The 22,124-nt window shown below is 32.4% G+C and overlaps 1 protein-coding gene across 1 annotated transcript in view; it reads right to left on the minus strand.

The window, feature by feature from the left end:
• Positions 1-8,591: 8,591 nt before the first annotated feature.
• The window catches only part of LOC127734753 (lon protease homolog, mitochondrial-like), a 35,134-nt gene continuing 21,601 nt past the window's right edge, over positions 8,592-22,124 (minus strand). Inside the window, exons 14-22 of the mRNA XM_052244758.1 lie at positions 20,974-21,029; positions 19,831-19,918; positions 16,263-16,385; positions 14,766-14,882; positions 13,862-14,002; positions 13,037-13,202; positions 11,404-11,615; positions 10,832-10,996; positions 8,592-10,153 (exon numbers count right to left, since the gene is read on the minus strand). Of these exons, the coding sequence (XP_052100718.1) occupies positions 10,001-10,153; positions 10,832-10,996; positions 11,404-11,615; positions 13,037-13,202; positions 13,862-14,002; positions 14,766-14,882; positions 16,263-16,385; positions 19,831-19,918; positions 20,974-21,029 (1,221 nt within the window). The 3' untranslated portion in view covers positions 8,592-10,000. The remainder of the gene's footprint in view (positions 10,154-10,831; positions 10,997-11,403; positions 11,616-13,036; positions 13,203-13,861; positions 14,003-14,765; positions 14,883-16,262; positions 16,386-19,830; positions 19,919-20,973; positions 21,030-22,124) is intronic.

The raw sequence follows: 22,124 nt of genomic DNA on the forward strand, positions 1-22,124 counted from the left end.
CAACAATGAGAAACGTCCATACGGCATAGCAAGCTAAAAAAGGCCCCGAAATGAAAACTGTAAAAAAAAACTAATGTGGAAACTAACGACCTAGATTTATGTACAAAATAAAAAACGAAAAACAAATACATGTATGATATATAGCAACAAAAGACAACAACCGATTTACAGGCTCCTTCGGTACTGGTACATACAGAATGGCGAGGTTGAACGTGTAACCCCCCCCCCCCCCGCCCCCACGCTCCCCCTCCAAAAAAAAAAAAAAAAGTGGTATAACAGCACAACATATGAACAAACTATAAAATTCAGTGAGTTGAAAAAGGCTTAACTCATTTGATTACAGAGCCCCTATAGTAAATATGGGATTGGCGGCTGTCTCTGTTTTTTCGTCTTTTTTTAAATTTTATGATGGTATACGATATAGTTACATTATATCAGTGGCGGATCCAGGGGAGTAGATGGAGTACGCCGACCCCCCCCCCTTTTTGGTGGCTAGAAATAATTATTTTATCATGTTTTTTAGGATTTATATATGATTTTTTATTTAGCATTAAATCGTTAAAAAAAGTTCCCCTTGCTACGCTCGGCGGTATAAAATCCGTTTATGAATACGTCCCTTTCAAACATCATGGCCTCGGTCCGCCCTTGCATATTGACAATTTTAAACTTGACCAAATTGCTTAAATTGTAGAACATTTGTCAATGTACGATAATCATTATACAATGAAGAGATAAACCTATATATAATAGTTGTACTATATAGGGCAGTTGTTAACAACTTGATACTAGTGCATTAAAGAATTTGTTAATGCTAAAAAAAAAAAAAAAGAAAAAAAAAAAGAGAGATGAAACATCGTTTATTTATATAAATTACTAATCAAATAATCATTATTGCAATTTCCGGATGGCCAAAGACTTTTATACTAATTTATACTTAGTATTATTATAACAAGGAGGGGTAAACAGATTTTTAACGCACTATTATTGTGATCCTTTGCGCCGCATGGAAATTCCTTATCTTGGGCGATTCTGCATGCACATACATTTGTCTTATTCTCTTGCATTATAATGAACGTTTAGTTTCAGAATATTTATTTTCAAACGATTATACTGTCTTCCCTTTAAGTAGAGCGGAACACTAAGATAACCATCTTGTTGTCCCAAAAAATCACATATCAAATGTGTCCTTAAATTTTCAAGGCCGTACCCTAATTAAGTTTGAACACTTAAATTTACATAGATGATATAAAAAAAATCTAATTCCGTTTCAAAACCTTCATTTCTTTTGAATTTTTCCTTTTTTTTTTATACAAAACAAAATTGAAATTTGCTTTGTTCTAATATAGCAGGAGTTCTAGTGTTTACGGATTCAAAAAGGTTATAAGTTATCCTCTGAAAGAAAATGTTTTTCAACGATCCCTCAAACTGCTGTTGAACGCCATATTTTAATTTTCGTCATGCGATTATGCATTATTTTCTATGACAAAACCGGGTCTGCTTTGTGAAATATAAGGACAAAACCGGGTCGTACACATTGACAAAACCGGGTGCTTCAATTTTGACATGACCCACTTCTTTCATTCCATGCACAGACATGCAAATATTGAGGCGATCATAGTGAAAAGTCTTGAAATCTCCGTGTTAATATCTTTCTTTCCGTACCTTTCTTTCCGTACAATGTGCTCAATTTAAAGAGAAATTAAACAAATTCGAGGCAGGGTTCACTCAATTCACCATTTTGATGTGCATTTTTACTTATTTCTCCATAAATCTAGAACGGTGGTAGAAAATATTACATCACACTATCGAAAATAGTTATATGTGTATGTATATTCTTCAATATTATTAAAACAACAAATAAATAAACAGAATTTCTACATTTCTCTGTCTGTTTATTGTCCGTCACCGTACCGGACATTAGATACTATTGAGTCCAAACATTTTTCGCCGGGGTAGTTTAGATACAGTGTATATAGCGAACTGAAAAGGTGTAGAAATTCTAGTCTATTAGGTCTTTTGTGAGTAGTTTTCTTATTGGCATTCTTGTTAGGTAACATGATTAGCTCACCTGGCCCAAAGGGCCAAGTGAGCTTTTCTCATCACTTGGCGTCCGTCGTTCGTCGTCGTCGTTCGTCGTCGTCGTCGTCCGTCGTCGTCGTCCGTCGTCGTTAACTTTTACAAAAATCTTCTCCTCTGAAACTACTTGGCCAAATTAAACCAAACTTGGCCACAATCATCATTGGGGTATCTAGTTTAAAAAATGTGTCCGGTGACCCGGCCAACCAACCAAGATGGCCGCCATGGCTAAAAATAGAACATAGGGGTAAAATGTAGATTTTGGCTTATATCTCTGAAACCAAAGCATTTAGAGCAATTCTGACGAGGTGAAATTGTTAATCAGGTCAAGATCTATCTGCCCTGGAATTTTCAGATTAATCGGACAACCCGTTGTTGGGTTGCTGCCCCTGAATTGGTTATTTTAAGGAAATTTTGCCGTTTTTGGTTATTATCTTGAATATTATTATAGATAGAGATAAACTGTTAACAACAATAATGTTCAGCAAAGTAAGATCTACAAATAAGTCAAGATGACCAAAATGGTCAGTTGACCCCTTAAGGAGTTATTGCCCTTTATAGTCAATGTTTAACCATTTTTCGTAAATTTTTGTAATCTTTTACAAAAATCTTCTCCTCTGAAACTACTAAGACAAATTTAACCAAACTTGTCCACAATCATCATTAGGGTATCTAGTTTAAAAAATGTGTCCGATGACCCCGCCCGCGAACCAAGATGGCCGACATGGCTAAAAAATAGTACATAGGGTAAAATGCAGTTTTTGGCTCATATCTCTTAAACCAAAGCATTTTGAGCAAATCTGAAGGGGATAAAATTGTTCATTAGTTCAAGATCTATCTGCCCTCAAATTTTCAGACCAATCAGGCAACACGTTGTTGGGTTGCTGCCCCTGAATTGGTAATTTTAAGAAAATTTTGCAGCTTTTGGTTATTATCTTGAATATTATTATAGATAGAGATAAACTGTAAACAGCAATAATGTACAGCAAAGTAAGATCTACAAATAAGTCAACATGACCAAAACTGTCAATTGACCCCTTAAGGAGTTATTGCCCTTTATAGCCAATTTTTTACAATTTTCATAAATTTTGTAAATTTTTGTAAAATTTTTTCAAAATATTTTCCACTGTAACTACTGGGCCACGTTCATTATAGATAGAGATAATTGTAAGCAGCAAGAATGTTCAGTAAAGTAAGATCTACAAACACATCACCATCACCAAAACACAATTTTGTCATGAATCCATCTGTGTCCTTTGCTTAATATGCACATAGACCAAGGTGAGCAACACAGGCTCTTTAGAGCCTCTAGTTTTTATACCATTTGTTTTGTGTGAGGTTTCCAGCATGTGGCATAACTTTACCTTATTTAAGTACAAGACTTGCCTGGATTTTGTTGTTTTGTTAACAAACGAATGAAAAAGAAATTACTGTCCTGTTCACTGCCGGGAAGTAGTGCTCTCATGGCAGGAAAATAGCCTCTATCCTGTCCTCTGTTCAACAATGTGCCAACCATGGAATGAAATTTTGTGCTGGTTTTCACAGACAAACAGGTTGTAGTATGTTCATTTGTACTGAGATTTGATATCAAAATGTGTACCAATTTGAGGGGACACATATGAAATTGCGATTAATATCTAATTTTGAGGGTTTGTTCAGTAAATAAGTACTGAATTTGTGAATTATACATCGTGTAGAGTAAGACGTAAATTCAGGTTTTGATTAGATATCTGCGATCAAAACTGGTGCTTGTTCTAACACAAAATGTCCATTTGATTTAAAACTGTGCGAGATAATGTCATAATCATGACATGAAAAATTCAACATAAATCAAATTATTTGTGCATCAGCGTGTATTTCTTTGTTATAATGGCATTTTCATGTAGCGTTGCACAAAGCAATAATGTACAGAGAATTTAATTGCAAGAAAAGGGAAGAAAAACAGTCACGAAATACGAAAAATTGATGCAAGACTGGTGTGTTATGTTTCATTTAGACATTAAATTCAAATACAAATGAAGTAATATTTGATTTAACAGATATTACGTAATTTTTGTTACGTGATGTAGTGGTGCCACAGTATGAGGGTCTGTATGGGGTCCTTCATTTCTGTATTCTTTAATTTTTTAGGTCATTTTTCTCTATTCTTTATACTTTTTGCCCATTATTCTCTATTTTGTAAACCCCCATCCACACCCTGCAATATCAGTACGATTATAGTGATTTTTCTTCTCCTACTGGAATCAATGAATCCTTTTTATGACATAGTTTCTTATGAGATTTGGTACTGTGCTAGTTAAAGGATAAAATAATCAAAATTATACCCAAAAAGTAAACTCATCATAGATACCAGGCTTATAAAATCTTGTACACCAGACGCTCGTTTCCGGTTTACAAAAGACTCATCAGTGACGCTCGAATCAAAAACATTTTAAAAAGACCAAATATAGTACGAAGTTAAAGAGTAGTGAGGACCCAAAATTCCGAAAGGTTTTGCCAAAAACAGTTAAGGTAATCTATTCCCGAGGTAGAAACCCTTTATAAAAAAAGGGTAAATAACATCTGATGACGTATTTTTTATCTTCTGATAATAATACATATCCATTGTAAGACGACGTGTACCTCTTCTATCCTTGTTAACAGCTAATGAATAAAACTAAAGGCTAATAGAAGTCCTCATAGACTCCTGCATCTTGACAAAATACATTTGTACACCGTAATTCACAAAGAGAAGATAAAAGATGACAAATTAGCTGCTGTGCTTTGTTTACATCAATCCCAATATGTTTCAAAACATTTCAACTTTTAATTTAAATATTTTAATGGTAAATCCAAATCAAAAATTGTATTGCAGCCCTGTCTGTTATCCGATCAAAACCGATTAAGGATCATTTTGTAGAAGACCTTTCGTACAACATGCGCGCAAAGTTTGATCAAAATTTGCTTATAAGTTTTAGACAAGAGTTAACAATGTAATTGTCCATACGGTTTCAGAGAGAAGTATAATTACCATTAATGCCGCCTTGTTTGCCAACCGATCACCATTAAATGAGGATCGCATGTAATCTTTTCAAAACATTTGTTATAGAGATTTGTTTTTAAATGTTGTAATCAGAAACTACGATTGGCTCTTACAGCCATGTTTTTTCATTCAATTGGAACTAAATAAGAATAACCCGTAGAGGATTTTCCCTGGAACCCTCTTATTAAGTTCGCGAGTAGTTTCGAACAATAACTGAAGGTGAAAAAGATTATTGTCATATGCTTTCAATATTTACTATCTGCCACAAATGCCGCAATGTTTTCTAGCGATCAACATTAAATGGTGATCGTTTGTAGACAAAGTGTCTTCTTACCATTTATCTCCTTAATGGCTGCCATTTTTTTTCATCACAAAGAACTTGATATTGTTATAGAGACGAGCGGAAGACAAACGCAAAAGTTTACATGACGCTATGGGCTAATTTGAGCTAACAAGTATTTGCATGAATTCTTAAAATTTGACAAACACAAAAATGAATATATAAGCAAAAGTAATGCTAAACATGTATTTCTCTATCAACAAAGATCTTTCTTTCAGCTCCCTTTGGATACTGGATTTTCTGATGTTGTCTTTTTAGCATTGACAACAATTGTTTCAATAACCCATCTGATATTTTTTTTCTGATGGTAAGGATAATTAATTCGATCCCGGCAAACCAATAAAATTGGCGGTGTATGCTGTATATTTTTTCATCAAATTAATGGATAATTCAGAATCTAGCCAATAATTTTCGTGTAAACAAGAGATCATTTATAAACTTTAAGTAGCAATTCTTGCTTTCTAAACAAGGAGTTTCTTCAATTATTTAACATTTTGCTTCTTTCTTTTTTGGGTTATTAATTCATGAAGTGTTTGGGCGTGATGTTTTACAAAAATATTTTATTGGTAATTTGACAGTTTTGTTGTAGAGATTGTAATTCGCATCAATTCATTTTTGCAGACTTCTCCTTGACATCGATTAATTCACTACACGATGTCTGTATTTTAGAGATTGATATTTGAATTTCTAGTGGTATTCTTCATACTGAAACTTGCGTCAAACAGCACATTTTTTCTTTCCTGTTTTAAGTTTTCTAAATATGGATGTTCCATTGGTTCCTTCTTATTGAGGGTTTTGTTCTCGGTTGATTCAACATGGGTTTGCAGTGACGTCTTTTATTTATGTTTTTATTCTCCTGTAGAGAATTTGTTGTTGATAACCAATCTGAGTCTCTGTAATGTTTATTCATAACTTCTGCTTTTGGTGATATAAATGTTGACTAGTCTGTCACGGGTCCAACTTATTGAAGTATCCACAATTTACTCCCTGAAGTTAACTTGGATTGTCTAAGTGTAGCTACATGTACCCTTTCCAACTTTTTCATAAAATTTACTCATACAAGTAAAAGAAGAGTGTACACGCTGAAATGTCTCGCCTGCTTTACTTACAGTGACTAAACTTATGATAAATGTCTGCAATATGAAGGTTTTACAGTATTACATTAACTAAATATTATCAATTGAAATGAGTACAAGGTCAGGTCAGGTCAGGTCAGAGGACAGACAGACATGTACAATATACAATCACACCATATATGAAATTAAATTAGCCTGCTTATGACATCTGAGAATCAGACCTAATTCCGAAAAATGATCATTGACCAATGAACCATGAAAATGAGGTCAAAGTCAGATGAAACCTGCCAGTCGGACATGTACATCGTACAATCATTCAATACACCAAATATAGTGGCCCTATTGCTGATAGTATCTGAGAAATAGACAAATTCACAAAAACTCCACATTGACAAAAGAACCTTGAAAATGAGGTCAAGGTTAGATGAAACCTGCCAGTCAGACATGTACGACTAAAAATCATTCCTCACACCAATCACAGATGTCCAATTGCTTATAGAATCTGAGACAAAGACTGGACTACTAAAACTTAACATTCATCACTGATCCATGAAATGAGGTCAAGGTCAGATGAACCCTGTCTGACAAACATGTAGAACTTGCAATTATCCCATATACCAAATATAGTTGTCCTATTGCTAATTGTAATGATGTTTAATTATGCTTTGATACGATTGTTCGAAAATATTATTTCTGGCAAATTTGACGATTTTGCATTACAAAATTCTGCCAACTTATGGCATACAAATGACATCTTTTTTTTTACACTTGTTGATAATCCTACATTTTAATGTAGTACCTGCTATTTGCCTGCTTTATATTCCTTAATAGGTGTCAAGACAAATGAAATTGTGCTTACATCTTAAATCTGCCGTATTTAGGTACTTGTTGACCGTGAAAAGTTATTGAATGTTAGCAAAATATTTTTTACACGCAATGTTATTGTGTGCTTTGAATGTTATAAAGGGATTTCCAACTGTCAAAAAAACGATTCAAACTGATCAGCTAATTTAGGTAATTACTATAAATTTACACACAAACATTTTACAATAAACTGCTTTGCCGAGCGCAGCTGGATACGACCGCAGAGGTCCAACCCTGAACAGTTGGGGCAAAAATGGACACAAAATTCAAGCTCGATACAGGTCTGAATTTGGATTGTAATTAAATATTTGACACATTATAGGTTTCTGACACAGAATAAATGTAGTCAAAGAACTTGAAATTGGTTGTATGATTTGAATTTATATTCAATTGAAGATTTCTTGCTGTTGTGCAATACACTGTGTTGTTGCGCAATACTTAGTAAATCTGTTTTCAGACTATATACAAAGAATTAGCAAAATAAATTGTGACCCCTAATTTTTTCTTTGAAAAATTGACAATTTTTTAATTCTTCATGGAAAAAAAATTGACCCCCCCCCCCCCCCCCCCCCCCCCTCCAAAAAAAATAATATTTGAAGAGAATTTTCTTGAGGAAAAAAAATTGCCCTCCCAAAAAAAAATAATTTTTTTAACCCCCCCCCTCCCCCCTTCCAAAAAAATTAATTTTGAAGAAATTTTCTTTTTGTAAAATGTGGTACAAATTAAGAGACATTCATACACTTAAACAAAAGTTATTGTCTGAAAACTAGAAAAATGCTTGTTTTAGACCCTTTTTGGCCCCTATTCCTGAACAGTTTGGGCAATTACCCCCAAAATGAATCCCAACCTTCTACTTGTGGTATTGATGTGTTCAATTCTTTATCATTCAAGATGTAATATGGTTTCCTTCACTGGTATAAATTGCTAGGCAGTGACTTTAAAATCCATGAGCAACTGTTTTCTCCCAAGAATCATAGTTTTTTTTAAGGAATCATGTTTTGGTTTTTAAATTAAATTCTATCAAAAATACAAATGATGCCAAAAAGACATTTGCAAATGTAATGTTCTTTTAATGCAATCATTTTGGATGTGTGTTAGAATATTCTTCTTGTTTTGGACTAATCATGTATATTAGATTCTTCTCTTGTTTATATCTAACAAGATTTCTGACTTTTCAATGGCCTGTCAAGAAAAGAGAAATTGGCAACAGGTGTTGTATTTTAACATTTATTCTATTTACATTATTTTTTTTAGTATACTTTTTTTTACATATCACAAAATGCAAGGGTAACTACAACAATCTACAATTTGTTCAAATATTGAGCAAAAAGTGTATTTCTATGAATGATAGTATTAATTTGATCTTTTACATATTGAAAATAAAAAATTAACACTTGCATGAAACTTTGATAGATATTTAACTCTAACCAGTGGTAAAATATAGTACATATATATCAATCTGCTTGAATAATATACTAAGAATTAGTATGTATGTATCCAGTGCTATCTACAACTATAACAGATCACTTCAAATAATAGCCTGTTTCAACAATGATATATGGATGAAAGGACAATGCAATCTTTTTTTTGTAGATTCTCCAAAATAACAAGACAATTTGGTCTTAAATAGGAGAATTTTTTTTGTTTTTTTTTAATTTTGGTGGGGTGGGGAGGGGTGATTTTTTTCAGCAGAATTTCCTTTTTAATACATTTATAGCTATCCCAAATTCATAGATTGTTTTATTATGAAAAAAAAAATATTAAATTAGAACCTCAAAATACCCATGAAGCTATGACATTGAGGGAAAGGCCCTGGTGAGAAATATATTCAGTGGAAACTAGTCCTACAGATTTATTGGCAAAATTGAACTAAAAGTAGAATACCTAATTAGCAGTAAACCATGGCAGTAAGTTTATCATAGTAATGTAAGATGCGTGCAACAATTATGTATTCATATACTGACATTAAATATTGTTGTGTAATAAATATCATTATTTGATACAAATATAAATTATATACATAATACAAAAACAAAAAATATCATATTAATCACAACAAGGTTATAATGAATAAATTAAGAGAAAAACACTTCTTCCTTTGAGGCCTGACTTCACGTAAAAAGGGCACATTAATCTAGTATGATTAGTTGCACTGTATTTCTAAATAAACATATACCTGATTAATAATTACAAAACATATAACTCCAGTCACAAATATGCCTACTCATAGAAATAACTTGTTTGTATCAATAAATCATTTTTGCAGTCTTATCAACAATTTATAGAAAAGAATCAGTAAAATTTGGCATTAAAAAAAAATCAAATTCTTATGTTAGATTAACATTTTAAGGTGAGTATTGTTTAATCAGTCCAACATATTTTTATGTTATATTTTTTTGTTGAATATTTCATTTTACATGAAGGAATTGTCATAAATATGGGATATATGCCTTAAAAAAATCTAACTTGGTGGTTGATTTGGTGAAATCACAGTTAAACATTTTATCATCATTAATAAATTTGCCTGCGACTTTTTATGTAACACTGAGATATAATACAAAAATATCTAATTGACTTTGCATTAACCTATGATAGAATCGTCTATTTTACAGTGACTTCCTGTCATGAATCTACAGGAAATGCAATGTCATATACTTGTTGATAATTCTCTACAAAATGTATTTCAACTCCATCTTTGATAAAGTCTGGTAAATCAGAATAATCTTTTCTGTTCTCTTCAGGCAAGATAATGCATGTAATTCCTGATCGCTTTGCCTGTAAAAATAATCATATATCATAGCCTAACTGATTTACTGACATTTAATAAGCTTTAATAAGCAAACAATACAATTTCTACGGCTTTTAAGTGTTCATGTAAACAATCAATTGATCCTTGCACAAAGTCTCTCAGTATATTCTGGTCCTGAGGACAATGATCTAGCCACAAAATCAAGTATCTTCATGACAATATCTTTTTTCTTAATCCAAGAAAATTGATTTTAACAATATTAATAAATAAATCAACTAATTATAATGGGCAAAATATGATATAAAGCTGTTTTTTTCCAGAAGTTAAGTTCAATTTAACAAACTATGGCTTGCATGAAATTATGATAAATTTAAATTATAAAGTACACTCTAAAGTTTAAGAAAGCTTAATAGTAAGTTAATTAAAGTAACATGGTTGAACCATTACTTGTTTTATGATCTGATATATTCAATGTTCTCATTTATCATGAGAAACAAATATTTCAATAAGCTTGAGTAAGCTGTTTCAAGAACCTTATGCATTCTGGCTAATATTTTTAAAATAGTACACCAAAACGTCGCGATTGGCTAATAAGGTCCAAAACAATTGAAATTCAACCAATGACGTGAAGTTGTTTTCAATTTGAGGTATGAAACAAGTTTAGATTAGCTGTGTAAGCACTGTATCTGAGACTTTTCACTTACAGCAATAGTTTTCTCCTTAATACCTCCCACTGGGAGCACCTTTCCTGTTAATGACACCTCTCCAGTCATTGCTAGGTTCTGTCTACATGGTCTCCCTAATGTCAGGGACAATAAAGCTGTTACTATGGTACATCCAGCACTAGGTCCATCTTTTGGTGTAGCTCCCTACAATAAAACATTTTATAGTAAGTATTGTAAAAGTGATTAAGGCTGTGTACTTTTCTTGTCTGGAAATTGCAGCATTATATTAATTTTGAATTTCAACTGTAGTCAAATTAAACAAGTAAAAACCTTCTCATATGATGCATAAAACTTTATGTGATCCATTTTTTATCAGAATTTAAAGGCATGTAAGCAAATCAGTAAAAGAAATTAATGCTTACTTTAACCAGCTTATGCAAAAGATGTAATCACTTTGTTAAAGGTGAGTGGAAAGTACACCTCTTACAAGATCTTATCCAATGGTAAAATAATCTCTACTTGTTAAAAAGATAGACAAGACCAAGATATGTATCTTCAAAGTGATGGCAAAATGAAGCTGACTTACAGAAATGAAAGCCTGGATGTCTTACCTCAGGGACATGTAAATGAAGCTGTGCCTTCTGTAGGAAGTTATTATCAGGTTCTGTCTGTGCCATGTATGATTTAGCATATGTATAAGCTAGCTGTATACTTTCTTGCATTACTTTGCCAAGATTGCCAGTTACTTCCATAGCGCCATCTTTGTCAGCACCTGCTTCTAAAGCTCTTTTCAAGACTGTTTCTATATATAACGTAGCACCACCTAAAACAATATAGAATACATTCAGAACATGAACATGTTTAAAATATAATATGCAACTTCAACAAACATATCATGGTGTTCAACACAATCAAACTTAAAGATCTTCCATGCCCATGAAGAAAATGAAATGTCCAATATGATTTTAAATGTCTTGTCTCAATCTATTGTACAGAACTCATGATATGTTTTCTTTTCTTTTCCAACTTATTTGTTATTAAAGTTATTCTAAAAAAACTGGATACCAAAACTAGTGTACATTGTCTTGATCAACTATTTTTTGGAAAAATATAATTGAGTGTTATAAAATCAGTTTAAAAAACGATGTTTGTTATGCATAATTGCTAGAATTTAAAAAAACATGTGCATGTTACTACATGAAGCAAAACAGCATCTAAAATATTCTGAACAAGAATGTGTCCATAATTCATGGATGCCTCACTTGCACTATCATTTTCTATGTTCAGTGGACCGTAAAATTGGGGTCAAAACTCTAATTAGAAAGATCATATCATAGGGAACATGTGTACTATGTTTCAAGTTGATTGGACTTCAACTTCATCAAAACTACCTTGACCAAAAACTTCAACCTGAAGCAGGACAGACAGAAGGACTAATGGACGGATGAACGAACGGACGCACAGAACAAACAAGCATTCTGTGAGTATTGCATGGCAATACATAGTCCCCTACCGGTTACAAATTTATTGTAATGGAACGAAATTCTAACTTGATCTATAACTTTTCATGGTGTAAACTACATAAAAATATCAAGTCAAAATCTTCAAGCATGACGAAAAAAACTGTTGAAAACTGATTATTTAAGTGAATTTTCTATGTCCAAAGACCATAACTCTGCACAAAATTATCAGACTGGAACAAAATTCCAACTTGATCTGTAACTTGTCATGATATACTAATTGTCAAATCAATATCTCCAAGAATGACAAACAAACCTACCACTAAATTCTTCAAACAATTTACCAAAGAAAAGGAAAAAAATCCAAAATGTCATTTTGTCTTTTAAAAAATGAGTTACTAGTATTTCCCTTTGAACAGAAATCTGTTAATTAATAAGTATTTCATCAAAAATTTAATTCTAGGGAAAGGGCTTTAACTGAACAAAGAGAAAAGCTAAAATCGTGAAAATTGAACTTGACCTGTAACTTGTCATGATAAATCAATAAACCAAATATCAAATCAATACCTTCAAGCACTAAGAAAAAAAGTCTGGAAAACTGATTTGCCGGACTGACAGACAGACACACAGACAGACAGACGGAGTGCAAACCTAAAGTCCCCTTTGACTTCGTCGGTAGGGGACTAAAAACATAATGCCCCTAGGTGGGGCATAAAAAGCCTGATAGCTTTAGGGACAAAGATGGTCATTGATATCAGTGCTCTTTCCATCTCATTAGACCTACCCATAGCAGTCCATGCTAATCCTGTGACAACCCCTGGTGGAGTTGTATTATACATCCTGTCTGAAGTAAATAATGGCTTCCCTACATAGTCTGATAAATTATCTGTAGATATCTCTATATTTTCTGTGTTTTCCTTAACCATTTTTAGTGCTGCTTTCCTAAATATCTGTAAACAATACATATCATTTCATAAACTAGGCATAATTTTTTTTCTCAGTTATATATAATAAACTGCTGTCAACTGTCACAAATCGAACACATAACATCCATGATCAGCAATAGAGAGAGAACTTGCTGTACATCAATTTCAATTTTAAATGAACAAATGTTTGTCTTTTGATAAGAACTGTATGTTGACCTCTAAATGACTTTTGGTTATTTGTGTTCTTGGGTTACTGTCTCATTGATGAATACCTCATATATCCTATTATTAATATTAAACATGCTAGTGACTTTACAGATAGGCAGAAGAATGAAAATCACAAATTACAGATAAATAGAACACCACATTTACAGATGGACTGAAGAATGAAAACCACAATATAACTAATTATCAGATATCAGTTTTCCCGTTTCACCTTGTTTACACCCTAGAAATGACAAGATTCTACATTTTTGACAGCAGAAATACTTGAGCTTATATCACACGATATTTTTACGCAAAAATCTTTAGTTTTGTTAAAAGGATATTATAAAATGTCACATGCTTGACTTAATCCATTTGCAGAAAACAGGTATCTTATAATGGGCTTATCAATGTATTTTGCCTGCATACTGTTGCAGATGAAGAGCAAAAATTACTATGTCCAAAAAACTAAATAATACCTTTTCAACCTGCTTTTGTAGATTTCTAACACCACTCTCCCTACAGTATTGTTTTATTAAAGTATTCATGGCATCATCTGATATAGAAACACCCTCTTTACTAATTCCAGTATGTTCCTGGGCTTGCGGCACTAAATATTTCTGAAATATAAATGTACATACGTTATACATTCCATCAACTTAACAGTTCAATTTGGCTGTAAATGATAACATTTAAATATATACTTTCATTTCATTGGTGGAAATGATGGAATTCTCAGTATTTGTCAGATAAATACTTGGTATTATATTTATTAATAAAAAAATAAAAATCTTGGGAATATGATGCACCAGTGAGCTTTGATTGATTGATTGATTGGTGTTTAACATCGCTTTCGGCACTGTTGGCTATATAGTGGCGACCAGCTTTTATTGGTGGAAGAAAGCCCGAGTGCCCAGAGAGAACCACAGCCATTGGTAGGAAAACTGACAATCGTAGTCAATTAAGATTGGAGTCAAAAGCACCTGCCAGCGCAAAATAATTTGATTTTTTTTTGCTAAATGTACTTCACTAAGTTTATCATACTAAACACTACCTACCTTTATCATACTTAACACTACCTACCTTTATCATACTAAACACTACCTACCTTTATCATACTTAACACTACCTACCTTTATCATACTTAACACTACCTACCTTTATCATACTAAACACTACCTACCTTTATCATACTAAACACTACCTACCTTTATCATACTTAACACTACCTACCTTTATCATACTTAACACTACCTACCTTTATCATACTTAACACTACCTACCTTTATCATACTAAACACTACCTACCTTTATCATACTTAACACTACCTACCTTTATCATACTTAACACTACCTACCTTTATCATACTAAACACTACCTACCTGAGCTATAGCTAATTTTTCTTCTGCTACATAACCAGAAACATCTATCATTTCCATTCTGTCTTTAAGTGGTTCTGGGATTGTATCTGTCACATTGGCAGTGCAAATAAATAATACCTTAAATTATAAATTATTTTCAAATTGTTTTAAAACAATAAAACTAGTTTTAAATCTAAATGAATGTTTATTAAAGCAAATAGTGCAACCTAATCAGACAATGATGAAATTAATATCATAATGAAATTATAAATATAAGTCTCAGTTAATACTGTTTAACTGCTGACTAAAAAATTAAACAATAACATCTGTTATAGTTAATTGGGTTGTAAAATAGACAACTGTGTTTGTTTTGTTTTTTTAAGTCATGCTGTTGTATAAATAGGGTAAATATTTCATTGGTCATAAAGTATGACACGGAAACAGTTGATTTTCAATATTTTTTTAATTTTAAATCCTCTTAAAAAGTAAATATCAAAAGGTCTTTGTATGTATCAGTAATACACAGTAAATCGAGACTGCATAAGAAATAAAATGCAAGCTTTTCAATCAAATTTGGATCATTTATTTTAAGTATATTTCAGAAAAAGTTGCAAGGATAATCAAATGCAATCAATTTTAGCAATGCATGGGTGGTGGACCATTTAGTAAACATTTGCATAGACGGTGGAGGTGAGGAAAAATGTCATCACAAAACAGTCTTCACTGTACCTGTAGAAAACTTATTCCAAACAGAATAGCACATCCTAATTTTTTACAGGAATGTTGTTTACTGGGACTGGAAATTTCGGTACAATCCAGGTAAACTTATCAATCATATATATAAACTTATTCTAAAAGGTTACCAATTCAACACTTTAATTAGATATTTGAAAATTGTTTTTATTGGTATAAATATTGATTATGTTATCAGTAAATTAAAACCATACTAATTATTATTGTTATACACACATGCACATTCACGGTACTACAATCTGTCGATACCTATATTTTGGCATTGCACAAGGTCATGTTTTTCTCTGACTGTTAATGACATCTTTACACTAAATCCATTGGATGTTGGATGAGTACTGATTGATATTTTAGTCTTAGATACCTGATTTTTTTATTAGTTGTTATTGGCTTTGAACTAGATGCAGTAACGGTGTGTACATACTCTCAGAACTTCACTTAGTGTCTTTTTTTGATGTGGGATGTATAGATTAGCTGCCACGTCCGGTCTGTGTTTTCATTAGATGTTTTCTGCTTTGTATGGATCTGATGAGTTATAAATTAGGCAGTTAGTTTCAATTGAATTGTTTCATATTTTTCATGTCGAGGCCTTTTATAGCCGACTATACGGTATGGGTTTTTCTCATTGTTGTCGGCTGTACGGTTGCCTATAATTGCTTACATCCACTTCATTTAAATTTGTACTTTGGTGGATATTATCTCATTGGCAATCATACCACATCTTCTTATTTTCATATTACTAGTTAAAATGTAAAAATGGTAACTTACTTTAGAACAATCAACTGTTACGTCAAGATAATGGTCAAGGAAGTTAGCATTTTGTTCAGGATCTAGTAACTCAAGTAAAGCTGAAGCGGGATCACCTTGGTAACCTTTACCTATCTTATCTACCTGTAAATATACAGAAAACTTTAAAAATTAACAACTAACTTATATTTATGTAAATCTCTTCTATTATCAAAACCAATCAATTATTGGGATGGTTTCATTTATTTTTCACATGTCAAACGTTTGTAAATGGAACTATTCAAGTCATGATGGTTCCAAGTATGAATTTTAATCCTATGCTTCCACGACATCAGCATGTAAAAGTTGAAACCAAACATAACCAAATTTCTGTTTTCATTAATATTACACAAATAATTTGTTATCATTATTTGATTTAAAAATAAATGGAGAATGTGTCTATGGGCCACAGATGCCCCCGCTTGTAAATATGCATAAGTCAACTTCCACATACAGATGCAGGACTCACGTAGTTAAGACCATTTTTTTATTATAAGCATTGTGTATAAGTTTCATAACATTTGGTTTAGGCAAACTAAAGCAATTTTTCCATTTATAAAGGGGCATAATTCAAGAACGGTAAAAGTGACGCCATCCAATTTCAATCTTGATCTGTGTTTTGTGGTAATAAGTATTGTGTATAAGTTTTATAACATTTGGTTGAGGCCAACTAAAGTTAGAGAAAGGAAACGAAAATTTCAGCATTTTTCATGTATATAAAGGAGCATAACTCATGAACGGTAAAAGTGACGCCACCAATTTCGAATTTGATCTGTGTTTTGTGGTAATAAGCATGGTGTTTAAGTTTTATAACATTTGGTTGAGGTGAACTAAAGTTAGAGGACGGACATGGGTAACACTTAATGCCCCCTCAGTTACGGCGGGGGCAAAAAAAAAAAAATTAAAAAACAGTTTACACGAGAAGTTACAGTTCTGTTAGACAGCCAGTTGTTAAAAAGACTACACGCGAGTTAAACTGTCAACAATAAACCAGTAGTTTCAGGTGCTGGCCTCTATAGCTTATTCATTATAATGTCAAGTTATTGGTAGCTTTGTTCTCTACAGCAACACGTTTCTAATCACTGGGTTTTACCCAAATAAAACTGAAAAAGACATATGGGCCTGCTTGAACTCATATACAGAAAATTAAAATTTCAGTTTTCGCGTGGAAAAATATCACAAATTACTCGCAATAGATAGGAAAATGTATGTATCCATCCTTGGTGCAATCATCAGATAACAGGTTGATATCCAGTTGAAATTAAACAAAAGAAACAAAACTCTTTATTAGAGAAGGTAAACAAGAGGCTCTCAAGAGCCTGAATCGCTCACCTGTATTTCAGAGAAGATTTTTAAATGTGAGCAAACTTGATGAACAAATTGTGTAAAATTGACTTTAAAGGGCAATAACTCCTTAAGTGGTCAATTGACAATTTTGGTCATATTAACTTTTTTGTAGATCTTACTTTGCTGAACATATTGTGGCAGCAACCCAACAATGGGTTGTTCAATTCGTCTGATAATTTCAGGGCCGATAGATCTTGACCAATTAAACAATTTTACCCCATGTCACATTTGCTCTAAAAGATTTAGTTTTTGAGATATAAGCCAAAAACTGCATTTGACCCTTATGTTCTTTTTTAGCCATGGCGGCCATGTTTGTCGATGGATACAAACTTCGGATAAAATTTATAAACAAGATACCCTAAGGAACATTTAGTTAAAGTTTGAAGGTAATTGGCCCAATAGTTTCAGAGGAGAAGATTTTTAAATGTTATCAAACTTGATGAACTAATTGTGTAAAATTGTCTTTAAAGGGCAATAACTCCTTAAGGGGTCAATTGACAATTATGGTCATATTAACTTTTTTGTAGATCTTACTTTGCTGAACATTATTGCTGCTTACAGTTTATATATATCTATAATAATATTCAAAATAAAAACAAAAAACTGCAAAATTTTGTTAAAACTACCAATTCGGTGGCAGCAACCCAACAATGGTTTGTTTGATTCGTCTGAAAATTTCAGAGCTGATAGATCTTGACCAATTGAACAATTTTACCCCCATGTCACATTTGCTCTAAAAGCTTTAGTTTTTGAGATATAAGCCAAAAACTGCATTTGCCCCCTATGTTCTATTTTTAGCCATGGTGGCATGTTTGTCGCATTTGCTCTAAAAGCTTTAGTTTTTGAGATATAAGCCAAAAACTGCATTTGACCCCTATGTTCTATTTTTAGCCATGGTGGCCATGTTTGTCGATGGATCAAAACTTCGGATACAACTTATAAACTAGATACCCTAAGGAACATTTAGTTAAAGTTTGAAGGTATTTGGCCCAGTAGTTTCAGAGGAGAAGATTTTTGAAATAGTTTACGACAGACGACGACGGACGCCAAGTGATGGCATAAGCTCAAATGGTTTTCAGGCCCCGGTGAGCTAAAAAGGCCAAGTTGGTATATTTGAACTGTTTACATCTGTTTATATGGGCTTTAAAAGTTAATGTAGGTGCATAATTTAGGATTTAATGCATCTTATATACGTGTTTTTACTTAAATTATAGTATGGAGCTTCCAGATATTTGTACACTTTTAAATTAAAGACAAATTTCCATAAAACAGTAGATTGAGGTAGGTGCAAATACATGTGGATCTTTTCTGTGCATAAGCACAGAAATTGGGCCGAAAAAAATTCCACAGAAAGATAAAAGATTGATCTTTTTAAAGCATTAATTAGCATCTCTGCCCGAGGCGACAGTTTTTGGGAAAAAAATCCTAAAAATGGGCAATAATTTCATCAAAAAGAGAAAGTCGAGTACACTTTTTTATGTTCAGGTGTGTTTGAGTCGACTATTTTGTATTGAAAACGTATCAAGCAAAAATATTTGATATATCTTCTCGATTCAGATTCTTTTATTTTTAAATATTTAGGCTACAGGTTGATAAAATAACATTAAAAACTCACAGTACTGAAAAATGAAATATATGGGTCAAGTGAAATACCTTTCTAATGAGTCATAAACACAGAGTGGGTGTGTTTGAATAACAAATTTTAACTAAAAGTACTTGACGACAGACTTTAAAAGAGGATCTTAACAACGTATAACTTCAAAAAAAATGAATTTCATTTTTTGTGTGTATGATCTAGGGTAATTAATCTTCAACCTCTGAAAATTTTTAGTCTGCCCTTCCATGAAATATTCAATTAGAACTTTTTTTAGTGTTTTTGAATTTTCGAAAATACCGATCAGACAATAGTTTAAAGATGAATAAAGGCCTAAAAGAACATTAAATGATGCTTAATAGCTAGAAGATGCATTTGTCTTTTAAAATACTATTGTCATATGAGGATCGTAATGATGCTATGTGGATAAATTTATCGGTTTTCGAGAGCTAAATTGACAGCGTGTCATCTCTACAAGGCTTCTATTTTTACGATAGAAAAAGTTAGGTGGCGTAATGGGGAGATAACTTTGACGAAGTAGAATCCTGACTGATAAAAAGGTACTGTGTAGATCTTTCAAGTAGACATACATCTCATAATAGTACTTACCTCATCAATAAGTACAAGTGGATTTTCAGTCTTTGTTTTCTTTAAACACTGTATCATTTTACCTGGCATCGCTCCAACATAGGTCCTCCTGTAAACAGGGTCAAAATATTAACTCCTTCATTTGTGTATAAATTATAAAGTATTGCGACAATAGAATTAAATCAATATTTGAAAATTTTACATTTAGCTACAAAATACACATTTTTTTTGGGTGAATGCTCTCAATCTTTAAAAATGTAAAATTTATAAAATTCCAGAGGGAGCTTAATACATCAATAGATATAAACAATTCACCAAAGTTTCATAAGAACTGCTGAGCATTTTTGAGTTTTTGTCCGAAAACTGGAAAATCCCCCTTTTTTTATGAATAAAACCCTGCAACTCGGAAACGTTAAATCTAAAATTTATAAAAATCGAAAGGGAGCTCATGTCAATAGATATAAACAATTTACCTCAATTTCTTGCCAGTTGGTGAAAGCATTCTTGAGTTATTGTCAGAAAACAGGAAAATCCCCCTTTTTTTAATGAATAAAACCCCATAACTCGGAAATGCAAAATCTAAAATTTATTAAAACGAAAGGGAGCTCTCGTCAATAGATATAAACAATTCACTAAAGTTTTATGCAAATTGGTTAAAGCATTTTTGAGTTTATGTCCGACATGTTGACGACGGACAGACGGACGGACGGACAGAGGTATACCATAATACGTCCCGTAAACGGGCGTAAAAAAAAACAACAGATTATCTGTTTATTTTCAACAGAAATTTTAAAAATAATAGTCATTCTTGTCTAAAAACAGACTATCTGTTTATTTTCAAAAGAAATTTTAAAATAATGGTCATTCTTGTCTATTAATAAGTATTTCTACCCATTTGTAACACATCAGTTTACATAGATAAATGAATGAAAGATAAAAAGATTCAAATCACTTTTATGCTTCTTTTTTATTTGCATGATAGTCCCACTAAAACTTATCTACCAACTTGTCAACAAGGATTTCAGTTTCAGCATACCTGATATATGCACACAAAAAAATTGTTTGTCACAAATCACTTTTAAATGCTTGTAGGTTTAATACTATTGCCTTTTCCAAATTTAAGACCCTACTAGAAATTCTTTATCATTGTACCATGAAAATTACCTATGTCCTTTGATTTCAGCAACATCAGTCATACCTCCAACACTAAATCTGTAATACTGAAAAAAAATCATTTAACATTTATGACTTTCTATCCATGAGTAAGCTATTGGTTTACAATTCTAAATTTATATTATTAGTATGCTGCAGGATATAAAAATGACTAAGTTTTACAGAAACTTAAGAGTATAAATTTATCTAATACTTTGTTAATACATTTTTATATACATCGACTCTCCAATTATTTTACAAAATATTGCTTAAACTTTCTTGACATGAATCTTTCATTTCTTTTCAGACTGAACAAAATTCATACATGTAGCACATTCATGGTTATCATTCATTATCCCAGAACAGAACAGTTTATTTAATATATGATATGTTCTTGTAATCTGATGAATTAACAACAACATTTTTTGTCTCATTATATAGTCCTTTAGCAATTGAAATGGCTATAAATGTTTTCAACTTGGATAACCAGACTATGTACCTGTCTGTTTAATTAATTGATTGATTGGTATTTAACGCCAATTTCAACACTATTGTGCTATTTCGTGGCGGTCGGTTTTTATTAGTGGAGGAAGCCAGAGTGCCCCGAGAGAACCACAACCTTCGGTAGGAAAACTGACAATCCTATTCAATTAAGATTGGAGTCGAGTGCACCTGCCCTGTGCGGGATTCGAACTCACAACCTCAGTGTTGACTGGCTAGTGATACAGTAGTTTGAATACTTAGACCACTCGGCCTCCAAGGCCCCTCTGTCTGTTTAAAGGTAAAGCAATAGATAAGGATATACTTCTTCTTGTTTTCTCTTTTGAAATATTTCACAGTTTGTAATGTCGATGCCTTTTATAGCTGACTATAGTTTATGGGTTTTGCTCACTGTTGAAGGCTGTATTGTGACCTATAGTTGTTTACATCCATGTCATTTGGACTTTGGTGGATAGATGTCTCATTGGTAATTATATCACATCTCCTTATTTGTATATGAATTTATATATTATTGGAGGACCAGAATGCTCTACACTCTATATAAGGCTTAACCAATAGAATTGGCTATACTTGTTTTATATAAAGTTGGAGAACCAGAATACTCACCTCTCTATTTAAGGCTTTAGCAATAGATCTGGCTATACTTGTTTTCTATATAGTTG

Source organism: Mytilus californianus, unplaced genomic scaffold (assembly GCF_021869535.1).
Source record: "Mytilus californianus isolate M0D057914Y unplaced genomic scaffold, xbMytCali1.0.p SCAF_3, whole genome shotgun sequence".
Classification (NCBI taxonomy): Eukaryota; Metazoa; Mollusca; class Bivalvia; order Mytilida; family Mytilidae; genus Mytilus; species Mytilus californianus.